At 34.2% G+C, this 27,868-nt stretch overlaps 1 protein-coding gene and 1 pseudogene across 3 annotated transcripts in view; both read left to right on the top strand.

The window, feature by feature from the left end:
- GRID2 (glutamate ionotropic receptor delta type subunit 2) overlaps positions 1–27,868 on the top strand; it is a 1,244,053-nt gene that overhangs the window by 987,737 nt on the left and 228,448 nt on the right. For all 3 annotated transcript variants that reach the window (XM_036227700.1, XM_036227697.1, XM_036227699.1), the window contains exons 12-13: positions 399–537; positions 26,105–26,300. In XM_036227700.1, the coding sequence (XP_036083593.1) occupies positions 399–537; positions 26,105–26,300 (335 nt within the window). The remainder of the gene's footprint in view (positions 1–398; positions 538–26,104; positions 26,301–27,868) is intronic.
- Positions 24,735–24,854, top strand: LOC118609194 (annotated as a pseudogene).

Genomic DNA, 27,868 nt, shown 5'->3' with positions numbered 1-27,868 from the left:
TTGAAATCTGAAAAGTTTCATTAAATATAAGCCTAAGATAGTATGAATATCACCTAACTAGTGAATAATTAAGCCCTGGAAAATTAAGTATATATTTGTTGTTATATAATAAGAGGGTAATTAATTCTAAGGTTGAACAAAAATGTGGAAGGAAGATCATTTAAACATAATACATTAAATGTTTATAATGTTCTTTTTAAACTAGGTCTCACAGTCTCATAAAAAAAAGAATTAAATGTGAAATAATGAATATAAGCAAAGTACAGAGACCTATACTGATATTATGCAAAAAAATTTCTCACTACTTAAGAGTTAACGTGATATTGAACATGTATGACCTCAGAATTCTCAATAAACACTTGCTGATGTTCTTTTATTCTCTTTGCTTCTTCCCACAGGTGGGGAGGTCCCATATACAACTCTGGCTACTCGAATGATGATGGGGGCTTGGTGGCTATTTGCTTTGATTGTCATCTCATCTTATACAGCAAACCTTGCTGCTTTCCTCACTATCACTCGCATTGAAAGCTCCATCCAGTAAGTAGAAGATTCTAGTAGCCACAAAGTTTGAGAAATGATAGGAGTGGCAAAAGCTATTTAGACAAGTATATGGTTTCTGATAATAAATTTACAGCTGCCTATTGAGAAAAGACTTAATTTTGTGATATGTAGGTATCACAGGATAGTCCAACTGCTCAAAATACAGAATTGTTAGAGCACTTTTTTTATAAAATAGAATTCTAGGAATAATTCAAACATTGCTTCCCACATTTTCCTGAAAGGATAACACATATTTGGAATTTTACCCTCCGCAATGTATGGGCGATGTAGAAGAAAAGGAAAAAGGACTTATACTAAAATATACATATTTCAAGTTTGATACTATCAATCTTTGCCTTGAGTTTGTTCTATTATGCACTGTCTGAGTAAATAGTTAGACATTCGATGATTGATTGATTGATTAGTAGAATAAGGAGGGAGGAAAAGAGAGAGGAAGGGAGAGGGAGAAAAAGAATAGCTGTCAGGAGATAAAACCACCTTCTGTTTGTCTCTTCACTAGATTATAGTTAATGTCTTTTCAACTGCAATAATGATAAATTGCCATTAATTATGGTACACTTACTTAAATACTAAAAGTTACCTAAGTCAATGATTCAATTCACAAATGCCATTCTCATGAGCCCTGAAAGGCCAAAGGACTTTGATTTACCATGACCAGATTTGCTTTTGTGGTTTCATACCATAATTAGCACAATACAACTTCTGCCTCTGTAGAACGTATCTTCTGTGTATTGTTTCAACAAAGATTTTCCTCAAAATATTTTATTCATCCTAAAACAAGGTAGTCTGAATTTTTCTAAAGCTGAAGAACATTTATTTCTCAACAAAACTGACAATTCAAAATTGAATAGATTTATCAAAATAATTCATTAGGAATTTAACTCATTCTTAAAAGAAAACCTAAGAGTTCTTTTTGCCTTTAAAAATATGTAAATGAAGCCATTAGTAGTCACAAAAGTATTATAGCACAATACTGGAGACAAGAATTATTGATCTATAAGGAAGTAGGGTATTTTTTTCAATTGCATGTGGTATAAAAATTGAAACCTCAAAATTCAGCACAGTTAATTATTTCATCCATTTATGAAAATTATATTTCCAACTTCTCTCATCAAATCATGCTCCTCACATTATTTTCCCAATTATGTCTTTGGTACACAAACTTATACCCTCTCAACTTATTACCATTATAGCCAGTTCTATGTGTGGTATGAGTTATAAATGGTACAGAGTAAAGCTCATGGAAAGCTTAACCTGATGGCCCCATCAGAATCATATTTTAAGCAATAATGAAAATGATTACAACTGCCCAAACAAGAAATCAATGAAAGTAGTAAAATTATAAAAAAAAAATAATAATACTCATAGAGCATTTATAAGATGCCAGGCTTTGTGCTAAATGTTTTAATGCATTGGCTCATTTAATATTTATAACCATCTTCTGAAATATGTATTATTAACAACCCATTTTATAACTGAAGTTGAAAAAATAAGTAACTTGCCCCAAATCATGAGCCAATAAGTAATTAATTAAAGACCAGGCTTTAAATCTTTCTGATTCCTGAACCTGCATTCTAACCATACCACACCAGTTTCCATTCCACATCCTTGTTTTATTTTATTTTTTTAATTTTTTAATGCCAGTTTATTTTTTTATACTATATATACAGAATTTTTTTAACATTTTATTTTTTTTATTTTTCCCCTCCCTCTGCTAACCACTAGCCCATTGTCCATGTCCATGAGTCTCTGTTTGTTTGTCCCATTCATTTGTTGCTTTTAGTTTTATATATCACATATGTGGTATCGTGTGATTTTCAATCTTTTCTGTCTGGCTTATTTCACTTAGTATGATTATTTCAAGGTCCATCCATGTTTATTTATTTCATCTCTTCTTATGGCTGAGTAATATTCCATTGTATATATGTACCATAGCTTCTTTAGCCAATCATCTATCGTAGGTTTGGTTGCTTCCATGTCCTGGCCACTGTAAATAATGCTGCTATAAACATCACTGTGCAAATATTTTTTTAGATATGTGTTTTCAAGTCTTTGGGGCAAATACCCAGTAGAAGGATCACTGGATAATATGGTAGATCAGTTCTTAGTTTTTTTAGGACCATTCATACTGTTTTCCATAGTGGTTGTATCAATTTGCAGTCCCACCAGCAGTATATGAAGGTTCTTATTTCTACACATACTCTCTAACATTTGTTATTATTTGTTCTGTTGATTATAGCTATTCTAACAGGTATGAGATGGTATCTCATTGTGGTTTTGATTTGCATTTCCCTAATAGCTAGCAGTGAGCACATTTCCCTATTTTCTTTGTTGGCCATTTATATGTCCTCTAGGGAGAGTGTCTGTTCAGGTCCTCTGCCCAGTTTTTGATTGGATCATTTGGTTTTTTTGTTGTTATTGAATCGTATGAGTTCTTTGTATATTTTGGATATTAGGCCCCTATTGGAGGTGTTGCTTGCAAATATCTTTTTCCATTTGGATGATTGTCTCTTTACCTTGTTGACAGTTTTTTTTGCTGAGCAAAAGCTTTTAAGTTTGATGTAGTCCCATTTATTTATTTTTGCTCTTGCTTCCTTTGCCTTTGAGGCCCAGTTCATAAAATCCTCTTTAAACCCAAGGTCCTTGAGTTTAGTTCCTGTTTTCTTCTATGCATTTTATTGTTTCAAATCTTATATTCAGGTCCTTAATCCATTTTGTGTTAATTTTAGTGTATGGTGATAGACAACAGTCTAGTTTCATTCTTTTGCAGGTGGCTTTCCATTTTTCCCAGCACCATTTATTGAAGAGGCTTTCCTTTCTCCACTATATATTTTTAGCGTTTTTGTTGAAAATTATTTGCTTATGTAAATATGGGTTTTTATTTCTGTACTCTTCATTCTGTTCCACTTGTCCATGTGTCTATCTTCTGCCAATACCATGCCGTTTTGATTACTGTCGCTTTGTAGTATAATTTGAAGTCAAGCAAAGTGATGCCTCCAGCCTCATTCTTTTTTCTCTGGCTTTGGCAATTCAAGGTCTTTTGTGCTTTCATGCAAATCTGATGATTTTTTAATTCTATTTCTTTAGAAAATGCCTATGAGATTTTGACAGGGATTGCATTAAATCTGTAAAATGCTTTAGGTAATATGGTCATTTTAACTATATTGATTCTTCCAATGGAATATCTTTCCATTTCTTTGTATCTTCTTCTATTTCTTTTAATAGAGTCTTATAATTTCCATTATATAGGTCCTTCACATGTTTCGTTAGATTTATTCCTAGGTATTTTTTTTTATTGCAATTGCAAAAAGAATTATTTTTTCCACTTCTTTTTCTCACACTTCATTATTAGAGTATAGGAACACTATAGATTTTTGAACTTTGATTTTATATCCAGAGACTGTACTGTATTTACTTATAGTTTCTAGTAGTGTTCTTGTGGAGTCTTTAGGGTTTTCTATGTAGAGAATCATCTCATCCACAAATAGTGACAGTTTGACTTCTTTGTTTCCTATTTGGATGCCTTTTATATCTTTCTCTTCCCTGATTGCACTCGCTAGGACCTCCAATGTTATATTGAATAAAAGTAGCAATAGTGGACAGCCTTGCCATGGCCTGTTGTTTCTAGATAATACTATGAAAGACATGTAGTCTTCTATTTTGCTAACTGTAGGCATATAAAGGATGATTTTCTTTAAATTCTCAATTGGTCTGAGGAAATAAAGTATTAAAAGTTAGGAGATTTTTGTGTTGAACCAATTCTATAGACATATATCCCAACATGAGCAGATTATAATTGATATTTGCTATTCAGGATAAGACTGCTTGGCAGATGTAATCAATAGAAATCATGTTAAGATAGTTTTAAAAATTAAAAATTAAAATAGAATGTTTTATCTCACTGATATACCTCTTTGAAGCATTTTTAAATAAATAAATGAAGAAAATTTTAAATAAAATAACTGATTTTATAGTTAGTGGCAAAAATCATAATAATCAACAAAAATTATGGCTAATATTCACTGAGAATTTATTATGAATTTATTAAGCATCTTATATATTTTATTTCATTGATTCTTCAAAATAACCCTAATAATACAGATACTATTGTATTCTTATTTTATAGATGAAGAAACAAGAATTTGGAAGTTAGAACTCAAGATCAAAATGTCAATAGTATCAGAGCTAGAAATCCAATATATATCAATCTGATACTAATCCATAACTCTACCTACTAAAGTTTTTCCTTATCTAATGGTGGTTCTTACAATTTGTCTGCTTGAGCTTCTGTTTCACTGAGGTGGCAGACCTCATGGTGTGTGTGTATGAAAGCTAATTAGTTATTACTAATTTTGCCAGCATACATTTTTATCTAGACTTTCACGCAATAGTAGTTGGAGCAAAAGCCTCTATCAAATTTTTACACCTATGAGGTTTCTCTAAAAGTAAAATGTAATGGGAAAAGATCATCATTTCACATGATGTGCTCCTCAGCTGTAGCTACATAGACCAAAATAACTGAACATTCATTTTAAAAGAAAATTCTTTCTAATGCCAATTCATATTATTAAGTCAGTAAACAATAATTGTAATAAATCTCCCCTTCTTTCTAATCTCATCACTAAACTAATTTTGAAAGGGGAAAATCAGAGCCAAATAAGTTAAGAGAAACCTGATTTTCTTCCCAAACTTAAAGATCTCTTCTAATTTCATGCCTCGGCTGTGTCGGCAAGATAATTGCTTTCAGAGTTTCTTGGAAATATTCAAAGTTCCATTTGCAACTAATGTCAAACTTTCTTGGGAAATTCTAAGTCTGATTTTTCTTAGAAAAGACAAAAACTTTTTTGAAACACTATCCCATGTCATGCTTCTTAATCATTTATATTCACAAGATTTGCTCATCACTAAATGAAGCAGCGCTCATCAGTATACCTCTTTCCAGCCCAGTTTTGCTCTGCCATCAGCACACATAATACCAACCACATCTTCATCCCTAAAATTCAAAGTCTCGTCTCCAGACCAGACAATTCAGACAGTTAGAGGAATGTCCTTGAGAGAGGGAAGAAAGCAGCTATTTTTGTACAGATGGTTAACACAAACTTTTATAATTTGGGAGGAGAAACAATAAATTTATTCCTGGAAAGCTGAATATATTTTATAAAATATACCTCTTTTTCAAAATTAGATATTTATTGTCTTCTAGCCTTCTAGTTGGAACCTGTCATTAATAAAAATTTTGAAAGTGAGTTTTCCCTGGAAAAGATAACTCACAATTTTAATTTTATATCCTATCAATGGTGGCAGCAGCTCAATATAACTATGACAGATTGAGACACAGTTGGGGATGGGTTGTATTGAAATATACAATTCAGTTTCTAAAGGGAAAAATATGCAAATTCTAATGACTCTAATGACATTTAGGCTTTTACATTGTCATTGGACAGTAACATTGAATAGCTAAATTGTTTTTCAAATATCTAGAAAATGGAATGTACTTTTTTTTCTGCTGGAACCAGGCTAAATGTGGCAATGGTGAAATGGAGTATATGAAGCTTTGAAGGTATTTTTAGAGTAAACATTGAGTAATAACATCATTAACATTAGTTCCATTTATCTTTGTTGTGATGATGCAGTTTCCACAAGCCTACTTATTTTACATGTAAAAGTGAAAATAGCTACAGGAGAAATTATAATTATACAGTTATGGTCATTAATAACTTTAGTCAGATTGGTCTTTGGTGATAAAACTTGAGGTCTTTCATTTCCTAAGGCTATAAGCAAGCTCGAGTCTATTCAAAGGGATCTCAATATCTCACTATACTTTTAAGTTTATGTATTCATTCTCCATAACAGTTAAAGTTGGACTAAACAAAATATTGAGTTAATGCAGCCACTAAATCAAGCTAATTTGGGATAAATTTCTTTACAAGCATATGCAAAAAGAGAATCATAAATATCCTATTCACTGGAGACCACTTTTTCTTTTGCATACTAATAATAGGATTTTTGCATCCGTGTTTGTCTACATTTTGAAAAGGAAAAATTATTGAGCAATTGTTTTTCTCAGTGCTACACAGTGAGTTTGAGCTAAGCCGGCTTAGAAGTCTAGGTCTGGGGACAGAGAGAATGGTTATAACTGGTAGATGCTCTCTAATGAAATGATTTATACTTTTCCTTTGCCCTCACGAAGCTATATAGCTACCTTTAGCAAGTCAGTATTAAAAGAGATCATTAAAATAACGCTTTCGAAAATGGAGGTATTCCTAACTTAAAAACTCCTAAATAAATATATAAGCTTCATTCATTTAGTTCAACTAATTATATAACTGTATAGATGTTTCAATACTGTGCTAGGCACTTAGTCTGTAAATATATTTAAATATTATCCCTGAGTCACAATCTATTTGGAGAAATAGCAATGTAGAATTCAGTGACATAGGGGCTGTCGCTGAATTCTACATAGGGAAGAAGTAATTTAAATCACTAACTTGCAGAGGAGGGGGAGGAGAAAAGAAAGAAACTGTCAGGAATCTGAGGTACCATCTGAGAGTTTGAAGGATGAATTTCAACAGACTGAAGGGGGGGAGGCATACATGGGACATTTGCAAAAGCAACTGAGATATGAAATTCCTAGGAGAGTGTCAAGCAAAGCATCAAAATATGTTAATTTCCTTTGCGGGTTGGAACGGGTAATGAAAGAATGGTAGGAAATGAAACAGAAAAGAAGGGTAGGACCAAATCCTGAAGGACATCATAAAGCTCGTTAAGGAATTTAGACTTTTTCCTGGAGATAATGGACAGTGACATCATTTAAGAAAAACGGCTTTATCTGTGGAGAGAGAATGTGTGAGAGAAAAGATGTAAGAGTATGGAAACTCATTGGAGGTGTGTAATGCACGTGTATTTATGGCATTTAACTAATCTCTACTTGATATAAACCTGACCCATGTATCTTCTTGTTTTAAGGGCTATTTACTTGGGAAATTCCTGAGGATTAAAGGTAATTTAAGGGAAATTTGGCTTGAGAAACTTTAATCTCTAGGCTAAATTTACATTTCTAGTGAATGAAGGAATGTAGTTTCTATTTATTTATTTTTTAAAGATATATGAAGAGAGCATGTGGCTTACTATCTCTTAGCTAAACAGATAGGGAAGAAGAGAATTACTAATGTTAGGAAATGCTAGAAATCACTCTGGTTAAGCTACTTTTTAGATGCCATTTTGCAGAAAAGTTGCATCTCAAGGTCTATTATTCATGGACTCCATCCTGTCTACTAATTACTTTTAGCCTTGAGCCATCAAAAAAGAAGTCATCCTTATTTTTATTCCATTTTAATGCATTTTCTTTTTACTCTAAAAGTAATACAAGGCTATTTTGAGACAATAGGAAAGTGCAGTAACAATTTAAAAGACAAAACATAATCCATAATAATCCATAATCTGTCACGTAGCAATAAATTCAGTTAATATTTAAGCAAACTTTATTTTAACTGTTTATTTCAAGGTAATTAAATACATACAGGAAATTGCAATAATATATAGTATAGAGATGTGCCATATACCTAGTTTCCCCAATGGTTACGTTTTAAATAATTATAGTACAATATCAAAACCAGGAATTAACATGGGTTTAATGTGTATATATGGTTCTGTTACCATTGGGAGCGATTTGAACTTTGGTGTCTCCCCAACAGCAGGGAGATAATGGTGCAGAAGTGTAATTAACAGTTTTTCCTCGGTTCTTCTTCATAGCTTCAGTGAAGAATCACAGGTCAGTGAGATTTAGAAAAGATTTATTGAAAGTATATTTTAGAAAGAAAAAGCACGGTCCAAGGAGGAAAGTAGTTTTAGCGAAGAGAGCTATAAAAACCACCCAGAAGTGGGAATCTCTGAATTATATTTGTGCTGTGATGCGTGGTTCCAAAGGCATTCCTAGGTGATTGGCATGTGAGGTCATTTTGCTTGACACTTGGCTGCTATATAACACTTTTCCTAGTACGCATGTCTTTACCCAGAATTCAGTCTGTTATAATTAAATTCTTGAACGTCCAGGCAAAATGACATTATAATGAGGCTTAAATTGTGGACAAATTTGGGTAGTACCTTCTGTGTAGGCATCTGTGGCTGGATTAGACCAGCTAAGATTATGGCCATCCTGTACTTTGTCTCTGGGGATGCTAGAGGGATTCTCTAATTACCAAAAGGGTGTACTTTGGATGGTTACTAGTCTGGGCCCTTATTCCTTTGTTTCCCTGTTAATCATGTCTGACTAGTTATCTAACAGTTCTATGCTACTTTCATCACATCTATAGAATGTATAAGCACCACTTCAATACAAATACAAAACTGTACCTCATTACAAAGCTTACCCCTTTGTAGTCATACTAACTTCTTCTTCATGGCTCCCCAATGCTTGGCAATCAGTAATATGTTCTCCATTCCTATGATTTTTGTCATTTTGAGAGTGTTGTATAAGTTGTATTACACAACATGTGGGCTTTTCTTTTTTTCACTCAATTTACTGCCCTTGAGATCCATCCAAGTTGCTGTATGCATCAATAGTTCATTGATTTTTATTGCTTAGCAGTAATCCATGGTATAGAAGTGCCAGTTTGTTTAACAATTTATCTATTGAATGGCATTTTTGTCATTTTTAGTTTTTAGCTATTACAAATAAAGCTGATAAAAACATTTATGTGCAGGTTTTTGTGTGGATATGTTTTCATTTTTCTAGCATAAATGCCTTATAATTGCTAGGTAACATGGTGAGTGTATGATTATTTTTAAGAAACCACCAAAATATTTTCCAGTTTAGCTATACCATTTTAAATTTCCACCAGCAATGTATGGAAAATTCAATGTCTCTGCATCCTTGCAAGAATTTGGTGTTGTCACTATTTTTTTTTTTTTTTATTTTAGCCATTCCGATAGGTATACAGTGATATCTTATTGTGGTCTTAATTTGCATGTTCCTAATGCCTGGTGATATTGATCATTTTTTCATCCTCTTGCACAAAAGGTCCCTTTGTGTCTTTTGTCCATTTTCTAATTGGCTTATTTGTTTTTTACTGTTAAGAGTTCTTTACATATTCTAGACAAGTCTTTTTGTCAGATATGTGGTTTGCAAATATTTTCATCTGTTTGCTGCTTGTCTTTTCATCCTCTTTATAGGATCAGTCACACATAGAACAAAAGTTCTGAATTCTGATGAAGCCAAATTTATCAAGTTTTTTAATAGACTGTTATGCTTTTGGTGTCAGGACTTCACTAAATCCTAGGTCCCAAATAATTTCAACTGTTTTCTTATAAAACTTTTCTAGTTTTAGATTTTATATTTAAGTCTATACCCATTTTAAATTAAGTTTTGTATTAAGTATAATGTTTAGGTTGAGGATAATTTTTTTCACCTGTGGATATTCAAATGGTTCAGCAACATTTGCTAAAAATACTATTTTTCCTTCATTGAATAGTTTGTGTACCTTTGTAATGAAAAATCAGTTGGCCATGCTTTGTGAGTCTATTTAGGTTCCCTATCCTGTTTTATTGATCTATGTATCTATCTCTCTGCCAATAATACAAAGTTTTGATTACTGTAGCTTGAAATTGAGTAGAGGATTCTTTCCACTTCTTTTTTTTTTCCCCAGAATTATTTTAGCTATACTATCTCCTTTGCTTTTCCACATAAATTTCAGAATAATCTCGTCTATCACTACAAAGAAGTATTGCTAGAATTTTAATAGGAATTGCTTGTCTGTATGTTAATTTGAAGAGAATTCACATCATCTTTACTATGATGAGTCTTCCAATTTATGAACATGATACGTCTCTACTTATTTACATTTTTAATTTCTTTCATCAACATTTTGTAATTTATTGCATATAAGTCTTATAGTATTAGATTTATACCTATTTCCTTTTTTCTCCAGTGATTGTAAATGGCATTGGATTTTTAACTTTGGGTTTCACATATTCATTGCTAATATAAATGTACAATTGATTTTATATGCTGATTTTATCTTGGGACTTTGCTGAATAGTAATCCATGGTATGGATGTACCAGATTGTATGAGGTTTTATTAGATTACTTAGGATCTTCTATGTAAACCTTCATGCTACTTACAAAACTGAGAAGTTGTGTTTCTATCTCATTTATATGCCTTTTATTTCCTTCTGTTGCCTAACTAGAACTTTCTAGTACCATGTCAATTAAGAATGATGACAGTAGACATCTCTACTTTTTCCCATTTTGGAGAAAGCATTCAGCATCTCACTATTAGGTATAACGGTAGCTGCCATTTTCTTGTATATATTATCTATCAAATGAAGAAATTATTTTCTATTTCTAGTTATCTATATATTTGTTTGTTTGGTTTTTTTTGTCATGAATAGGTGTTGGATCTTGTCATATGCCACCCCCCCCCCAATCTGTCAATATGCTCACAGGATTTTTCTTCTTTAGACTGTTTTGTAGATTACATTGTTTGATAACAAACTGTTTTCAAAATGAGATAGAAGCTAACTATACTCTCCTCTCTTATTTCTTCTCTATTTTTTTTCCCTAAATCTTGTTTTCTTTTTGATTTTCTTTCTTCTTTTAGTATGAGGCAATAAAAGATCCTTTCCCTACCTGCTGCTACACTTCTTATTCCCTTTTATTTTACCTCATCTATTGCTTCCTTTTATTCTCTTCCCGTTCAAGTTCATCCTCCTGAGTGTGGAGTCCAGGTAGTTACTTTCTTCCATCCTTAAAATTGGTTTGAAAACCTTCATTATTACCTCATCTTATCAAAATAAAGTCCAATTCCCTCAGCAGAGCATACTGAACCATTCGAAACTGATCAGCCTCATTTTGGTCTACTGGCACCAATTAACCCATTCTCACACTTGTCCATGCTCCAATCAAGCCACACTCTTGTAGGACATTTCAAGGGAGTTTACATGCTGTTCCCTCTCCCTGAAATGACCTAGAACTCCCTTTTTCTTTACTGCTTTATTTTGTTTACCCATGTACAATTAATCATTACACATGTGTCTTCTCTTTGAGAGTGTAAATTCTTCAAAGGCAAGAACTATGTCACATTTATATTTGTGCCCCTGATGCCTCTCCAAGTGCCTGGTACAGAGCATTAATAGTAAGGGCAGCTAACATGTATTAAGTGCTTGCTACATGACAGATACTTCCTTAATGCTTTGTATAGGTTTTCTCACTTATTCCTCATAATGGCCCTGTGAGGGACAAATTATTTTCATCTCCAATTGAAGATGATGAAACTAAAATCTAGGGTAGTAAATCCAGGCCATCTGGCACCAGAACATTTGTCTTAACCACTGGAGCATCTCATCTGCAATAAGCAGATATACTAAACCTTTATTGAATGAAAAAAAAAAAGTGAATGAATGAATGAAAGCTATAAGTGTTATAAATTTTTTTAAAAAAAAGTTTTGCGGAAAATAATGGCTGGATTATATTTAGCGAAATTAATTCCAGATATTTCTAAGTTACATCGTATCTTGGGAACAGGCACTGGAGACAATGGAGTCAAAAAAAAATGTGTATTCAAATTTTCTGCCTCTTGTTAGCTGAGTGATCTTGTCATTTTTCATAATCATTTTAAGCCTTATTTCCCTGAAGGTAAAAAGAGAATGGTTTCAACTTAACAGGCTTATTATAAAAATTAAATGAAAAGGAAGAAGACATAAATAACAGCACAATTCCTAGATATACTCTACCTAACATTTGCTTTCATTTTTCTACTTGCTCTCCAGGCACTCATGCAGATTCCTGGGGCTGTTCTTCCCTTCACAATCACTAGTAACGATTATTTTAACCATTTTATATACAATTTCACACACTAAATTTGTCCTTTCACCTTGTTCACCTAGACATCAAAGTTGCTGCTGCTATTATTGCTTCTGACACAGCTGCTGCTACCCTACTTCGTGGTCTCCCTTACTTGGTGTTGTCTGCTTGCTCTGCCACTTAACACTCAAAGGTAAAATACTGGCTAACAGCAAGTCTTATCTGAATTTGAGCATAATTATCATTAAGATCAAGCTAGTATTGATAGTGACTGGCACCAAACCTGAGTCAGGATATCCGTTTGTCAGTCAAGTTTTCTCTTTTCACTAATCTTTAATTACCCTCTCATAACATACAACTCATTCACCACATCCTCTATGTAGCTTTCCACATTCTATCCATAACTAGATTTAGTGTCTCCCTTTTTTGAACTACTTTATCTCTACCTCACTTGCAGCCTGAACTGTATCTAGCCTTAAAGTATTGCTGCAGAAAAATCAGACCGGAAAGAAACTAAGAACCACTCAGAGAGTTAGAGAACTCAGGTTTAGTACACCAGCAGTCTCAGAAGAGCTAGCACTCTGAAGATCTGGGCCCCGAGCTCAGGGGTAACCTTACTTTTACAGGGCTTAACAAGCAAAGGCAATACATCTGTTATCTAGACAGAACAAGCAAAGGGGATACACCTGTTACCTAGACAGAGCAAGCAAAGGGGATGGTGAGTCTTCAGTTGATCTTGAGGTCACCCTGCCCTTTAACATATGCAGCAAGCATGTCTACAGAGGCAGAACAAAGAGCTGATTACAAGGTTAGCCATTTGAGTGGAAAATTCCTCTTCAGTATCATTCTACTTGTTTTACCTTCCCAATCAAAATATGAATTCTTGAAGGTGGTTTTGTCCCCTTTGTATCAACACAGTGACTCATGCAGTACCTTATTGAGTACATAGCTAGTTGCCCATAAATATTCATTAAATGAATAAGTCAGAAAGGGATTTCTTCGAATCTGGCCTGAGACTTTGGAAGTACATGACTTGTTTATGTATCTCATAAAAAAAATCAGAGAGATATATGAAAGCTATTTTTTTTATCCTATTATTCTAGAATAAAAGAGGGAGCTCAAAAAGGTATGCTGTCTAGATTTCCTTACTGTTTCACCTATTCTCTTCAGTCTTCCAGTAGGAAGCTATTTCATAGCTCTCAGCAGGGAATTGCAGAATTTATTAGGAGCAGCCAAAATCAAGGTGACTGAAGTGAGCAAGGTCTATTCATATGACTTTTATGTTTCAGTTTAGTACAAAATTGTATAGCCTTAGCTCCAGAGTGTACAGATACTACAGATAGAGGGAGACATCCATCTCTTTATTCTATATTGTTCAGTGCTGAAATGGCTTCCTTGTCAAAGCACTTAAGTTCTACACTGATCGATGTTTTATAAACATATAGCCATCTAGATGTTACAGACAAGATTTTGTCTTTCTTTTTGAAAAATAAATAAAGACTTTCAGAAGCATGTTGGTCTTTCAAAGCTACCATTCAGTGAGCATTTAATTAAAAGTTGTCTCCTACTTTATTTGTGACTCCCAGGAAAAGGGCTCTATTAGCATTCCTATAGACTCTATTTACACTGAGTTCATTAAGATGAAAACTTTGCCAAATGAACAAGCTTCTACAACCCCTAAGATGATCTCCTTCCTCTGGACAAGCCAAGTCATTCTAAAGTTAAATCCTTCTCTCTTTCTCTCTCCCCAATGTTAGCCATCTAAGCCTGAAAACTTATCAAGAATATAAATTCCTGTCTCCTCTCTACTTCTTATTTTTATTTCTTATCTAAAGTCAGCTGAATGACTTTCATCTACAAGTATATGATTAAAAACCCTATACTTGGGAGTAATCTGTTTAGTCATTCTAGAGGAGATAGTTTGAGTTGAGGTATGCTTTTGTGAAATTAATATAGGAAGAGTAAGTGATGGAAATCGGCAATAGTGAAATCGGCAGGCAGGATTGTTTGGCAGAAGACCACTGGTGAAGGAGAGTTATCTTTCCTACTACTAAAGTTATCTTTCCTACTACTAAACAGGCAACTTTTTATATTGATGCAGGACAGACAGGGATAAGTTCAGAGAGTTCAGCTGGAGAGGCCATGGCCTCTTCTCCCATTAGAGTTCCTGCTGGAGAGGGGAGAGAAGGAGGAAAAGGCTAAGGGGGAAGATTGGGAAGTAAGCCCGGGCAAGCTTCTGCAGCCCAGAGCTTCCCTGGTTGCAAGCCCCCACCGAAAATGAAAGCAAGGGGCCAGGAGGAAGGAGCAGAAGACTCCCGTGGGGTCTCACCCATCCTGTTGTGGCCAAAGGTGCTGCGCAGTCTTTGAATTTGGAGTTCGGACAGGGTTCCTCAGTAAGTCTTCTCTGCAGTTTCAATGTTGATGCCAAGACAGGTAATTTAGGGGAAGAGAAGTAGGAAAAGCAGACGGGACTGGTAGACTCCTGCTGAATTACAGAATGAGTCTTTTACCAGACCCCTAAAAACATCTTCAGCTGTATGCCCAAGGCCAATTGATCTTCATGGTGTAGAGAAACCCCAGCCACTCTCAGGGGAGAGGAGCCATGGCAAAGTTGGGTGGAATGAGTTTGTCCTTTGGTCCTGTTGTACTTAGCCAGAAAAGATGATGCCAGACAGGGGAAATTTCCTTGGTGGGAAGACCAAGTCCTGCACAGAGAGAAGAGGGTTCTTCGGCAAAGAGTATAAAAAGAATTCACACACGCCAAAGTTTACTGGAGAAGGGGTAACACTCCACAGACGAGTGTGGTCTCCTCTCAGAGGCAGAGAGTGAGAGAGCCTAAGAGAGATTCAGAAGGACAGAGACAATAGCAAGAGAAGAGGACAATGAGAGAGTAAAGGCCCAGAGAGGGACTGAGAGAAAGATATTGAGAGGGACAGAGTCAAGGAACTGAGAGGGAATTCAGGGAATTCAGTTTATAGTTCTTGTGAATTACAGTTTAAATACTTCATTTACCCATTTCCTTTGATGTAGGCATATGGTGAAAAGGGGGAAGGGGAAGAATATGTAGCGTGAAAGGCCTGCTGGCATTTGCCAGCCTTTAATCCATAGGTTTCCTATGGTTTTTGCCATAGAGAATGAACGATTTTATTTTGTGCAGGGCAGCCACTTAAAGACTCTGTTTTTCCTGTTTCCTCTTCACAGGTGTGGGAAGTGGGTTGTTAGCAATCCCAGCAGAAATCTTCCTTTGTTCTGCAGGTGTCCTCCTGGCCTGGCTGCAGAGTTGATCAGCATGTTGCAGTCTCTGAATGTAGTTGGTTTAACACTTTAGTTCTTTGCCTACTCCCTAACCTAATACCACTTTGTACCTTACTTTTCTGTCTCTAAAAATGTGATTCATTCCTTCTCCCACAATATTTGTTTCACATTTTTAATTAAGATGTTTAATGTCCCTTCAACTACATAATTCTATATCAACTACTCAAATAGGTATCTTGTTAAACAAGGTCTGAGATAACTGATAAAAATGTATTCACATAGACAACTTAATAAAAGAAATCCTAGATTGAAAGGAAAATCTGAAAGAAAACTCCGTGTTACCATATCTTTCTACTTTTTTTCCTTTCTGTTTTTCTAATCCACCTTTCTTTCTTGTCCTCCATCATGCTAGCAATCTTGGTGTATTAATCTCTACTTTCCCCTAAGTGTCTGTTTGACCCCATTAGTTTTCTGAACTTCTTAGTTCCTCCACAAGCTTCTGTCATCTAAAGATAGTTTATTTTTAATGGCTTTCTCCTCCACTCCTACACACACACACACACACACACACACACACACACACACACACACACCCCTACTACAGCCCCTATTTCTTAAAACATAATCTTTCAACCTAAGGACAAAGCTGAAAATTACCAGATGCCTTAAATCACAAAAAAAATCATGGGAAAAACAAGATCTGTAGCCAGCTGGCTGGGCTGTTTTTTTGGATGAAGATTGTCATTTTCTGAGAAGAATGCTGCAGAACTCTCAAGATTTGCTGCTTAATGCAGGGGGTGAGGGCACATTTGTAAAACAGTTTGCACATTTATAATCTGAGTGGCTGTTAATAAGACCTGACTCTGAGCTTCAGGATATGCATTTTATATCTTCTTTTAGTAGAAAGGCTTCAAAAAGGCAATACTACCTATTTAAGAATAGAGGATAATTTCTAAAACAAAACAAAACAAAACAAATCTTGATTTGGAGAAATCCACAAACCTACTACACTGGGAAGAAGGAAAATATCTTTGTATTTGGGAAACTTTAAGTTAATAGAAATTTGATGCCCTGCTCTGAATTATGAAGAGCCAGGATTTTTGTTTTTAGTTGGATTCATTAGAATCTTCACTGAAACAATGACCTTCCACCTTACTTTGACAATGATGTTTCATGGAGTTTTTAAATAGGCTATTGAAAGAGTCCTATTGTTGTTCCTTGTAATTTCTTTCTCTCTCATTGTTTCTTCCCATTATGAATAATCTAATAATGCGATTAATGTTTTAAGCACCTTAAAAACTTTATTGGAAAAAAATTACAAATTACTATTGAATCCTCACTTGAATCCACACTATATTTTATTTGTGTCATTGTTTAATGTAATAATATTCTGTATTATTGTATCACAGCTTGTTAGTCATCCATATGTGAGGCAGTGATCAATGGTTCAATGTCAGCCTTGGAGAGTGTATTGAATAAAGATTTTTTCCGTAAGTTAGGGCTGGCCCTGATTCTAATTAACATTTTCAGCCTTGATTTGAAGTATGGAATTGGGAGTAAGCTTATTAAATATGCAGATTACTTTATTGAGTAGGGATGATTATTGACTAGAATCACACTAGAAGAAGTCATAAGAACCTTGACAAATTAAACAAGGTGATTAGAAGTGAGATGAAGTTTAATAGGAACAAATATGTGATAATTCACTTAGATGTGGGAAAAAACAATATATCCATGATAGTCCAAAATTTGAGGATGAATCATCTGTCAATTATAAATCTGAAAAGTAGCATCAGTGTTTATGAAGGAGATGACCAAAGTCACCTAGCAGTGTAAAAGTTGTTCAGGCCTTTTAAAAAGCTACCATGACCTATTAATAAGGTCCATAAATAATGCAAAAATTTCAATAGAAGAGAAAAAATAGGGCTTAGTTAACAACAATGTAACAAAGTAAGTAATATATCCTGTGGGTAAGATCTAAAGGAATTTAGTGTTTAATTCAACAAGAAGAAAGATAAAGGATGAAAATGAAGTGTTTGGTTACATAAAGAAATAATATACTAGAGGTGGTAAATAGCAATTGCCCATTTTCTCTGAGAACAAAATGAGAGGCTAAAGTGAAATAGATGGGTTTTAGGTTAGGCAGGAGTAAGGACTTCTTGGTGTTAATTTTTCTAAGTCATTAAAATGCACTAGAAAGAAAAATAAAGTCTGCTTTGAAGGCTCATTTATGTGCCTTAACATACATAATCGAATTAAATGATAACTCCAGAATTCTTTCAATTCTAATGTTATGATTCTATTAGGATTCTTCCTTAATACCATTTAGAAATTTGTTGATCCTTAGGAGAATTTACGGGAATTAGTCAAGTCCTTCTTGTACTTTCAGTGATATAGGAACATAAAAATCTGCTATTCTATTATTGAAGTCTATTGGATTTTTTGAGTATGTCATCTTAACATAAATTTTATAAATAGCTGACTAGCAATGGTAACATAATGAAAAAAATATTCTAAAGAAATTCAGAGCACAAAAACTTGAAGCTGTCTTTCATCTAATTTGCCCCATTGTACTATAAAAGGGCAGGTATGAGTGTAGGTGAAGGATGTAGGACAGGAGTAGGGAGAGGGACAGAGCAGAGGGACTGCAGAAGGCTGCACCACGTAGGCTTTAATTGAGTATCCCACATGGAGCCACCCTCATCTGCTGACCCTCTTCTCTAAATCAGCAATCCTCTTTGGCCCTCATACTGCTCTACTTTAAAGTGCCTTTTTTATCCCAGGAGCCTGCCTTGGAAAATTCTCCCTGTCTCGACAAGTAAAGAAGTTTTAGACTTCTGTCCTGCCTGGTATCATTCAATTTTGTTGGCCTCAGACTTTAGGAATGTGCTATCTTGAGTAGGTCAAAATTCTGGCACCATGAGAGGCAAGAAGACACAGTAATTTCAGTGCTAGTACATTCTCCCCTCTAGAGATAGCTGTGGCTGGGCTCCTCCTGAACTTGCCCCACACATTTTGTTTTTAGTCTATACAATCTAATCTATGAGAGAATCATGTTTCTTCTACTAACATGACTTTGATCTTAATCTTTTAAAAGTAAGAAACCTAGCATTATTGCACTAAAAAACATTTAGCTCTTTCCTGAGCCTGCTTTCATTAAACTGTGGCATTCTCATGCATTTAAAATAGTTCTCATGGAGCTTTTCAATATGGACTAAGCCATTTGCAAGCCAAATTTTCTTCCGATATCAAAGAGTATTAGAGTCCTGCTTACCCCATTATTTACCCTTGATACCCTTGTATTTTATCAGACCTTCTTTATAAATTTGTGTCTGAGGAACCTGGGGAAATTTCCCTGAGGAAAACAAACTACGAAGATACAGAACGTGGTTTTCCAAATGACCCATGGCCATTGACTATGCTACAAATAGGAAGATGGAAAACCTTTTTGTGATGCTTATTTTGTTTTCCTATAACTAAAGCATATGTATTCCTTCTCCTCTTTATTTAAATATTCAACCCTTAAAAGAAAAAAAATCCTAAAATTTAATGTTCTTTAATAATACGCAATATTATTTAATTTTTTAAATTACCAAAGGTGACTGACTGTTCTCTCCTTGTTTTGGTGCTTATTTCTTCTTTAGCTACTCAAATTGTAACTTATTTTGTATTTTTTAAACATTTCAGTTAGCAGAGTTAGTTTAGCAATATTTTTCACTATTCAGCTTACTTCTGATATTTGAGCCAGAAATCACTCATCGAACCAACCACTACTTGTCTGCTCTGTTCTCATACTGCTTAGATAAGTGTTCCTTTTAGGAACATTTCACTTTGTACCTGGTCCTGTCTCTAACAGAATCATGGACAATAACCTCAGCTTTTTCAAATACTTTGTTTTGGTCCTGTTTGTTTGGATTTTCTTTGAATTTACCTTGTCTCTGAATTTATTTTACATATATGGCAAAATGCTTTTACTGGAAATCTGATAAAGTCTTTACATTTTTTAAATTAAATTTATTGGGGTGACATTAGTTAATAAAATTATATAAATTTCAAGTGTACAATTCAATAATATATCATATGTATATTGCATTGTGTGTTCACCACCCAAAGTCAAATCTCCTTCTGTCATCATATATTTAACTCCCTTTTTCCTTTATCTCCTTCTCCCCACTTTTCCTCTGGTAACCACTAAACTATTGTAACTGATTTTGTTTCAGGGGAAATTTCCAAAGTTCCCTTTAAAATAATGGTTTTTAAAAATTTTTAATTACAAAATATTATATTGGGCATGATTAGTCACCCACAAAATGTCTGATGACGTATAGTAAAATATCCATTTTTATACAATGCTAGCTTAATGGAAATGCTGGCTTTTCAAGATAAAAGTATCTTTTTAGTAATGAAGAGTAGCCAAAACAAGTGAGTTTCATGGATTGTTGACTACTTTCCAGATTCTGGGCTACGTTCTGAATTTCAAAGATGAATTTTTAAAAAGCAATTAATCAATAATGTATGTTCTAATGAGGTAGACAAAGAAGTAAAACTTCATAACATAATGTTAAAATATGAACATATTCTAAATATTAGAAGAGCATTGGGGAGGCTGTGGAGCTTGATCTTGAAAGGAAGGAATTTACCAGGTAGACAAGGAAACATCTTGTGCTGAGAAAACATCTACCAAGACATGGAGCTATGAAAAAACAAGGAATGAGGATAGGATGTTATAATATGAATATGAATGAAGCAAAAGATTATTTCTGAGAAAAGAAAAAGAGATTGGCCAAATTTTTGAAGGATCTTGTATATTAGGGAGTTCGAAGGGCAGTGAGCTACCTAGAAAATATTTAAATAAGGCAGAGATAGGATAAGATTTGTATATCAGAAATAACACTTTAGCTTTGGTACAGAGAGGATGGATTAGAGGTAGGTGAGAGTAGGGATATGAAAAAGGCTTAGAAATAATTTTCCAGGTAAAAATTATGGGGATATTGGTGATGGAAAGGCAAAGGTAGTGACAGACTTGCAGTATGGAGGTAAAATGTGCGGTACATGATGAGAGATTAGGTGGGGTAGGGGTGTTACAGAGAAAGGCCATTGGAGAGAAAGAGGAATTAGCTGAAAATTAATCTAATTGGTGGAAAAATAAGGATATGGCAATTCCAGAAACCACAGAGAACAAAATAATAGTAATAACAGTAATAAAATTAATAATCACAACTACCAGTAATTGAGCACTTACAGAGAGCTAACTACTAAGTGTCGTATATGCAATATCCACTGTAAACTTCCAGATACCCAGTGCACAGCTGTTGGCAGTACCTCTGTGTCAGGCTATCTTCCTCGACCACCTCAGACCATTTTCCAACACTTCTGCATGCTTCTAAGGTCTCATTGGCACTCATTCTCACTCTGTTGGCATATGAGTTGTGCTTTTAAATTTTAAATTTCAGAGCACTTTTTTATGCTGGAAAGCCTGCCTCTGTGCTGGACATACAACAGCTCTCAATTGCTGCAGCCAATGAATAGCAGTGGGCACCAGGCAGGCTCTTTATGTGGTTACTAAGGGATCTTGGGACTACAATATCTGACCCTTGGCAGATACTAAAATCAGCATCCAGAGGAGGAAAGTAGGGAGAAAATGTGTGGGGAAAATCCTGAACTGAGTTGGAGGATACTTTTACTATACCCTACTTGTTTGTCTCCTTTCTACTGTCATCCCTCTTTGCCTGAAGCATTTAGTGCCTAGCTTATCATCCAAATTCCATTTTTTTTCATCCCCAGAAGAAAAATCCCTTCTGAAGTGACAACTTAAGTTCACTTGTTCCATTCCATGAAAGATGGGATTAAATTTACCATTCTCCAGAGCTAGAACTCTTGTCATTTGTTGGTGAGCACTCCATACAAACAGGTTCAAATGTTTAAAAGAAAGAAAGGGAGAGAGATGAAGAGGGAGGGAGGGAGAAAGAAAGGGAATGATAAAGAGAGAAAGAGAGAGATAAAGGGAGGAGGGGAGAAAGGAAGGAAAGAAGGAAGGGAGAGAGGGAAGAAAGAAGGAAAGAAGGAAAGAAGGAAGGAAGGAAGGAAGGAAGGAAGGAAGGAAGGAAGGAAGGAAGGAAGGAAGGCAGGCAGGCAGGCACGCAGGCAGGCAGCCAAGAAGAGAAATAATTGAGATGGAAAAGAGGTCTATGGGAAGTTTTTTAAAGTTTACGTAGGTAAAATCTAGTCTTTTGTTAAAGGGAAATAGGTAAAAATATGAGTGAAAGTTCACTGAAAGAAGGATAGGCATTAGATTTTTAATTAGTTGACAATTTTAGAAATGTATTTTTATCAACACATTTATTATAACATAATTTCATTAACACGAAGTCATATAAATGTCCCAAAGAGTTTGCTATGAAGAAAGTTATGGCCATTTGAATCATAGATTCAATTTTTTACTAGGGAAGGAAATGAGAAATTACTTTGACTTTAATTCATGAATCTCTTTTTCAACAATATTTATAAGGGGTTATCCTGCTCCACACTCACACACACACACACACACACATCTATTAAGAATCATTACACAAGGCATTATGAGGAGAGGAATCATTATAATAATGATCTTCATATAAAAATAATAGATAAGTTGTTCAAATATTGATGTGACAAGTGCTCTAATCATCATGCCTTGAGGAGGATACTGTTATTCTCTCCATTTATAGATGAGGAAAGTAAGGTTCACAAGGGTACCTAACATCACACAACTCACAAATTAACAGATCTGCTTGATTTTAAAATCCAATCTACCCAATGTCAAAGCTATTGCTATCAGATATATCAGACTATCCCATGTGTCAAAATTAATTTTCAACGCTTGAATGGTTTTAAATGTTTTCTTTTCTCATGGAAAGAGTTTGAAATTAGCCTAGATCTGCTCAAATTCCTAAAGTTTACAGAGTGCCCTAAATTAAAATTTCTTAGTATCTGTAATGTTTATGCAAATAACTACTATCATTTACCTACCAACTCTCAATATTGTTTGGTACCCAGGGCTCTAGTTGTCTAGGAAATTGCTATGAAGAATAAAAGAAGAATCTCAGTAAGATGATGAGAAAATAAGGCTGATTAGAGTGGCAAAGCTCTCATTCACCACTTTTAGCTACTGACACTCATTTTTTACTCTATGTGCATGACTGGGAGTGTGGATTTGAAAAGGGGGCTCAGGTTTAATGGATTCACAGAGTGATAATTCAGTGAGTTTTATGTGAGTATATGTGGATTTTGTGTGGTTAGGTGGAGAAATGGAATATACTAGTATGAGTATATTCACAGTTAACTCTTCTAGTATGCTCTAGATTTTCCCATTCCTTTTACAGCCTGGGTAAACATTGTTTAAAAAGAAATGTCAATATGGTCCATGGTAAATTAATTTATATATTAGATTCTTAATTATTTTAGAATTGTTTTGTATTTTAAAACAATTTGGCATGCCTAAAATCCACCTAGGTATTGACCTTCAGATATAATGTTTGAGGATTATCACTTGTAGTATAACTTACTAGATTTCTTTTAGAGGATAATATAGACTGTAACATTTCTGCTGACTTTGCTCTAAAATCTTATTAGCATGAAAATAACAAAATGACCACTTATAATAGGCACTGCCTTTCTGTGCTGGGCTCCTAAAATAACCTTCTCTTTGTTTTTCTATTTGAACTCACTTCATTTCACTTTATTTATTTATTTATTTTGGTCACCTTTGTTGCTATCTTGGCATACTATAATGGAATGATACTGAATCAGACAAGTTATAATTTTTATTACAAGCATATCTCAAGGCAAATTTGTAAGCTAAACTGGATATAGGAAATGCAGCTATAGGGAACATACCTTCATTCTAAGTTATAAAATGCCCTGCTATTCTGAATTTGAAGTATGTTGAAAGTAAACTGCCTTTTTTCCTGGCATCAGTAGCTTCACATAGTGATATATTAAGATATTTTTTTTAAAACTTCATTGCATACAAAACAGTTTCACCAACTAAATTCTGTATTATAATTCTATATTCAAGTTTTAAAGATAATATTAAGGCGATCCTGTGTTATAAAAACCTGATTATGTTAAAGATTCCAACATTTGCTTTCATTGTCTTTTCATGGAAAGCGAAGAAAGAATGTTAATTTATTTCAGAGTATTTTACTAGTATGACTATTTGAGTAAACCAATTAGATATTTAAACAAAGGCATAAAAAATTTTCACCCCTAGACTCTGATCTTAGGACCACCAAATTGAAGCTTAACAATTATAATCAAGAGTGATTGCCAGGTCAAATATATGACAGAAGAAAATTTAACTTTGTCTTGCGTTCAGTTTATTTTTTATTTGTACACTTTAAACCTATATAATTTTATTAACCATTGTCACCTCAGTAAATTTAATTTAAAAAGGAATGATTACCAGAACCAGTTAAGCAGCAAGTGACCAATCCTATTCCGAGAGGGTTTCTGCTGAACCCTAACATGGCCTTCTCCAGCTGTAGACCTTCAGGTTCTAGAAGATGCAAACTCTGTACACTTCCCTAGCCTAGGCCCTTGTATTAATAGAAATTGAAAGAATGAGGCCTATTATAACCCATATAGATATGTTTCATTTCTTTCCTGTGTTATCACTTTAGAGCATCCTCTGCTAAATATTAGGAAATATGTTAAACTGTTAATGTTTGAATACAATTTTAATCCTACAACTTGAAACAGCAATAAAAGAGAGGTAAATTGTTCTTTTGAATCAAAATTCTCATTGCTATACTATGACCAAGGTAATTATGGTATTTCCTAGGAGCAAATGCCCTGTCGCTCTGGTATTAAGTTATATCCTAAGTACTTTTATTTCAGATTTTGCTATCTATTCTTCATTTATACTGCCACTTTATCTTTTATAAATGGTAGAATTATTTCATTAGTTATAAAATATCCCAGAAAATTCTTTCCTTCAAATAGTAATTTTTAAATCCATTATTTTATGCAGAAAAGTATACAGCAAAAGTGAATTATCATGGTAGTTTCCATAAAGTAAATGATATACATCAACAACATAAAGCTCAATAAAATGCAGATTTAAATTTTTCTCAAAGTAGTCTACAGCCATGCCACCCTGAACAAGCCCAATCCTGTCTGATCTTGGAAGCTAAGCAGGGTTGGGCCTCATTAGTACTTGGATGGGAGACCACCTAGGAAGACCAGGTGCCAGTATCTGTCTTTGAATGGTATGCTAAAGACACCTATTTGTTTTTAAATGTCATTCATTGAAGTTGGGCACCCACACAAATTCAGTGAGATCCAGTGGAATGGTACTTGGTTCTCTATGTCAGAAAGCATAGACTGGTTCAGAAACTCAAGGGTAAGGAAACCGACTACTTATTTAGAGATAACCTGGAAAAAGTAGATATCACCTAACTCAAAGATTGATTTGAAAATTCTGGAGCATTATTCTGTAAAAGAGAAAGCTGAAAACATATTTAGCTTTCCAGAGGAATGAAATTTATTTCATTTGAATACAAATAAATGCTTCTCTCTCCCTCTCTCCCTCTCCCTGTCTTTTCTGTACCTCTCCCTGCCTCCCACCTCTGTCTCCCTCTCTCTCTGTTTCTCTTTCTCCTCTCTCTCCCTCTCTCTCCCCATCTTCCTCTCTCACACACACTGACACACAGACACGTAAAACAAATAATATAGCAAAAGAAATATAGAAATTAGAATCAACATCTTGAAGTAGAAATAATATGGCCTTTGGAACCAGTCAGATCTACATTTGAATTCCATCTCTATCCCTCACTGACCGTGCCACATTAAGCAAGTCCTTTGTTCTCTCAACTTAAGTTTCCTCATCTGTAAAATATGTAAAATATATGAACATGAGGCATTGCTGTGAATAATGTATGTCAACTACCTGGCATTGTGTAGTAGCCACTCAATAAGTAATGACTATTATAAATACTATTTTTTAAGTATATACTTGACCTCAAAACATGTTGTTTATGGAAGATACAATCATTTTATGAAAATATTTAAGCCTTGCTAACTAAAGGAACATGGGTTTAAGGCTTATCGCTACTGAAATTTTTTTAAAAATTAAATAATATTATGATTCTCTAGCAACCTAATTTAGTTTGTCTTTGCTTTGATAGGATTGCTAGATTTCATTTATTTATATATGCATTTATTTATTGATTTTGCAATGAAAATTTACAAAAAAAAAGCATTGCCTTACCACTAAAAATCCAAATTTCCTTCACTAATGATTTTATCTTCTCATGATCCATATAATTGTCATACATCCAAACAGCAATTCTCCTTACATATTACATCCTAATATTAATAAACAACAAATAAGAAAAGCAATTTGACATTTGTATTTATAGATATTGCTCTTTGCTTACTCTAGCTTTACTTGTACTTGAAAATATTCATTATTCTTTCTTTTGTCTCTCTTCTTGCCTAATAATCCAGATCTCTCCAGGACCTTTCCAAACAGACAGACATCCCTTATGGCACGGTCCTGGACTCTGCAGTGTATGAGCACGTTCGCATGAAGGGAATGAACCCTTTTGAGAGGGATAGCATGTATTCCCAAATGTGGCGGATGATCAACCGAAGCAATGGGTCAGAGAATAACGTTCTAGAGTCTCAAGCAGGCATTCAAAAGGTACTGGTCATAGTTCTTCATTCATAGCCTACCATTTTGTCTTCCCTGTTGAAATTGCTAAGTTGAGATTGGGTAATTGTTTTTAATGTTAACTTCGACATAGAGTTTTCAGTTCAGTTATATCTTCCAATGATTAAAGAAGATTTCGAGGTGACTCAGTGTTCCAATCGAAGGAATCCAGAGCCCTTTATGGTGTCTCTAAAGGATCTGTTTCCAATGTAATTCCAAAGCTAGAAGACACGAGCTGGTATTTTGTTCAGAACAAGGTCAGAGACTTATACACATGAAGACTAAAAAGGTTTTTACAAGTTCAATTCCAAATATCATTCAGGTTATCCAATTCTTTCAAATGATTCAGGGAATTTTCTACACTACATTTGTTTTTAGAAGAAAACTTTATATTTACTTATCATTATGTAAAGCTATCTGTGAGTAAAAGTTCATCTTGTCAACAAAGTTTCTGCAAATGACTGTTTCTATTTCCAAAAGTAAAAATTGTTATATCTTATCTTTATATAACCATAATTTAGAAATTATTTTACAAAAAAAAAAAAAAGAAGAAGAGAGCGGCTTAGAAAGCAGTTCTTTGTGTGAAGAACAGGAAGCTAGTTTTTATTCTTGTCTATAGTTTATACACATGAATACAGAAGTAATTCTTTCTCAGGTCCCATCAACTTCCATGTAAGAACTGAATGATTTTTGCTTAAAATTATTTTAGTGGCTAGTACTGTGAAAATAACAATGACTGATATTCAATAAATAATTATAGGATGAATGAATGAATGAATGAATGAATGAATGTCAATAATGGCATCTATGGTGGTATACACTTTTCTTCTTTGTAACCTTCCATAGTAGAACAATTTGGGCCTCACGACTGAGTTTCTTATTCAAAATCAGACTCAATAATACCATGTTGGAGAATGTTTTGATGACTATAAAATTATTGTCACAGATTTAAGCATTATTCTGTGCCTTTTCAAACATATGATGTTCTTTATCTGCTACTGCTATTACTATGGCCCCCTAGAGTCAGCCTAGTAATTTTTGCGGTCACTACATTGATACTATTACTTAAAAAAACTGATGATGCTCACATAAAGTTCTCTCCAAGTACTAATAATGCCTTTAAGGAAGTAAATGTCCTTAAAAAATTAGAAATGGCCTCTAACTTCTTCACCCTTATTATATTTATTCCAGTTTCCCAGGGCCCAGGTATTAATTCTTAAATGTTTCCTTATTGTTTTTCTCAAGAGGCCCATTGGCTCCTGGAAGTTTAATATGGTGTCCTTAAGTTAGTGGAGGTTGGAGGAAGGTAGGGGAGAGTGGGTGGATAAATGGACATATATATTGTCTTGGGAATAAGGGAGAGTAGACATTTTAGTGTTTAGTAGCTTCTCATAGGATGTGAATGAATGTAAACTTCCGAATAAGTATATTAAATGGTTTTTGGAAGAGTTATTTTTTTCTTTGTATTATCTACTGTTAAAAATAATTTTGTTTTCTTGATGATGAGTATAAATTGAAATTCATCACTTATATTTCCATTCCATTTTAGAAGCCAAAGC

Source organism: Rousettus aegyptiacus, unplaced genomic scaffold, assembly GCF_014176215.1.
Source record: "Rousettus aegyptiacus isolate mRouAeg1 unplaced genomic scaffold, mRouAeg1.p scaffold_m13_p_10, whole genome shotgun sequence".
Taxonomy (NCBI): domain Eukaryota; kingdom Metazoa; phylum Chordata; class Mammalia; order Chiroptera; family Pteropodidae; genus Rousettus; species Rousettus aegyptiacus.
Note: the sequence above shows the minus strand (reverse complement) of the source record. Positions and strands in the feature narration are given on the sequence as shown.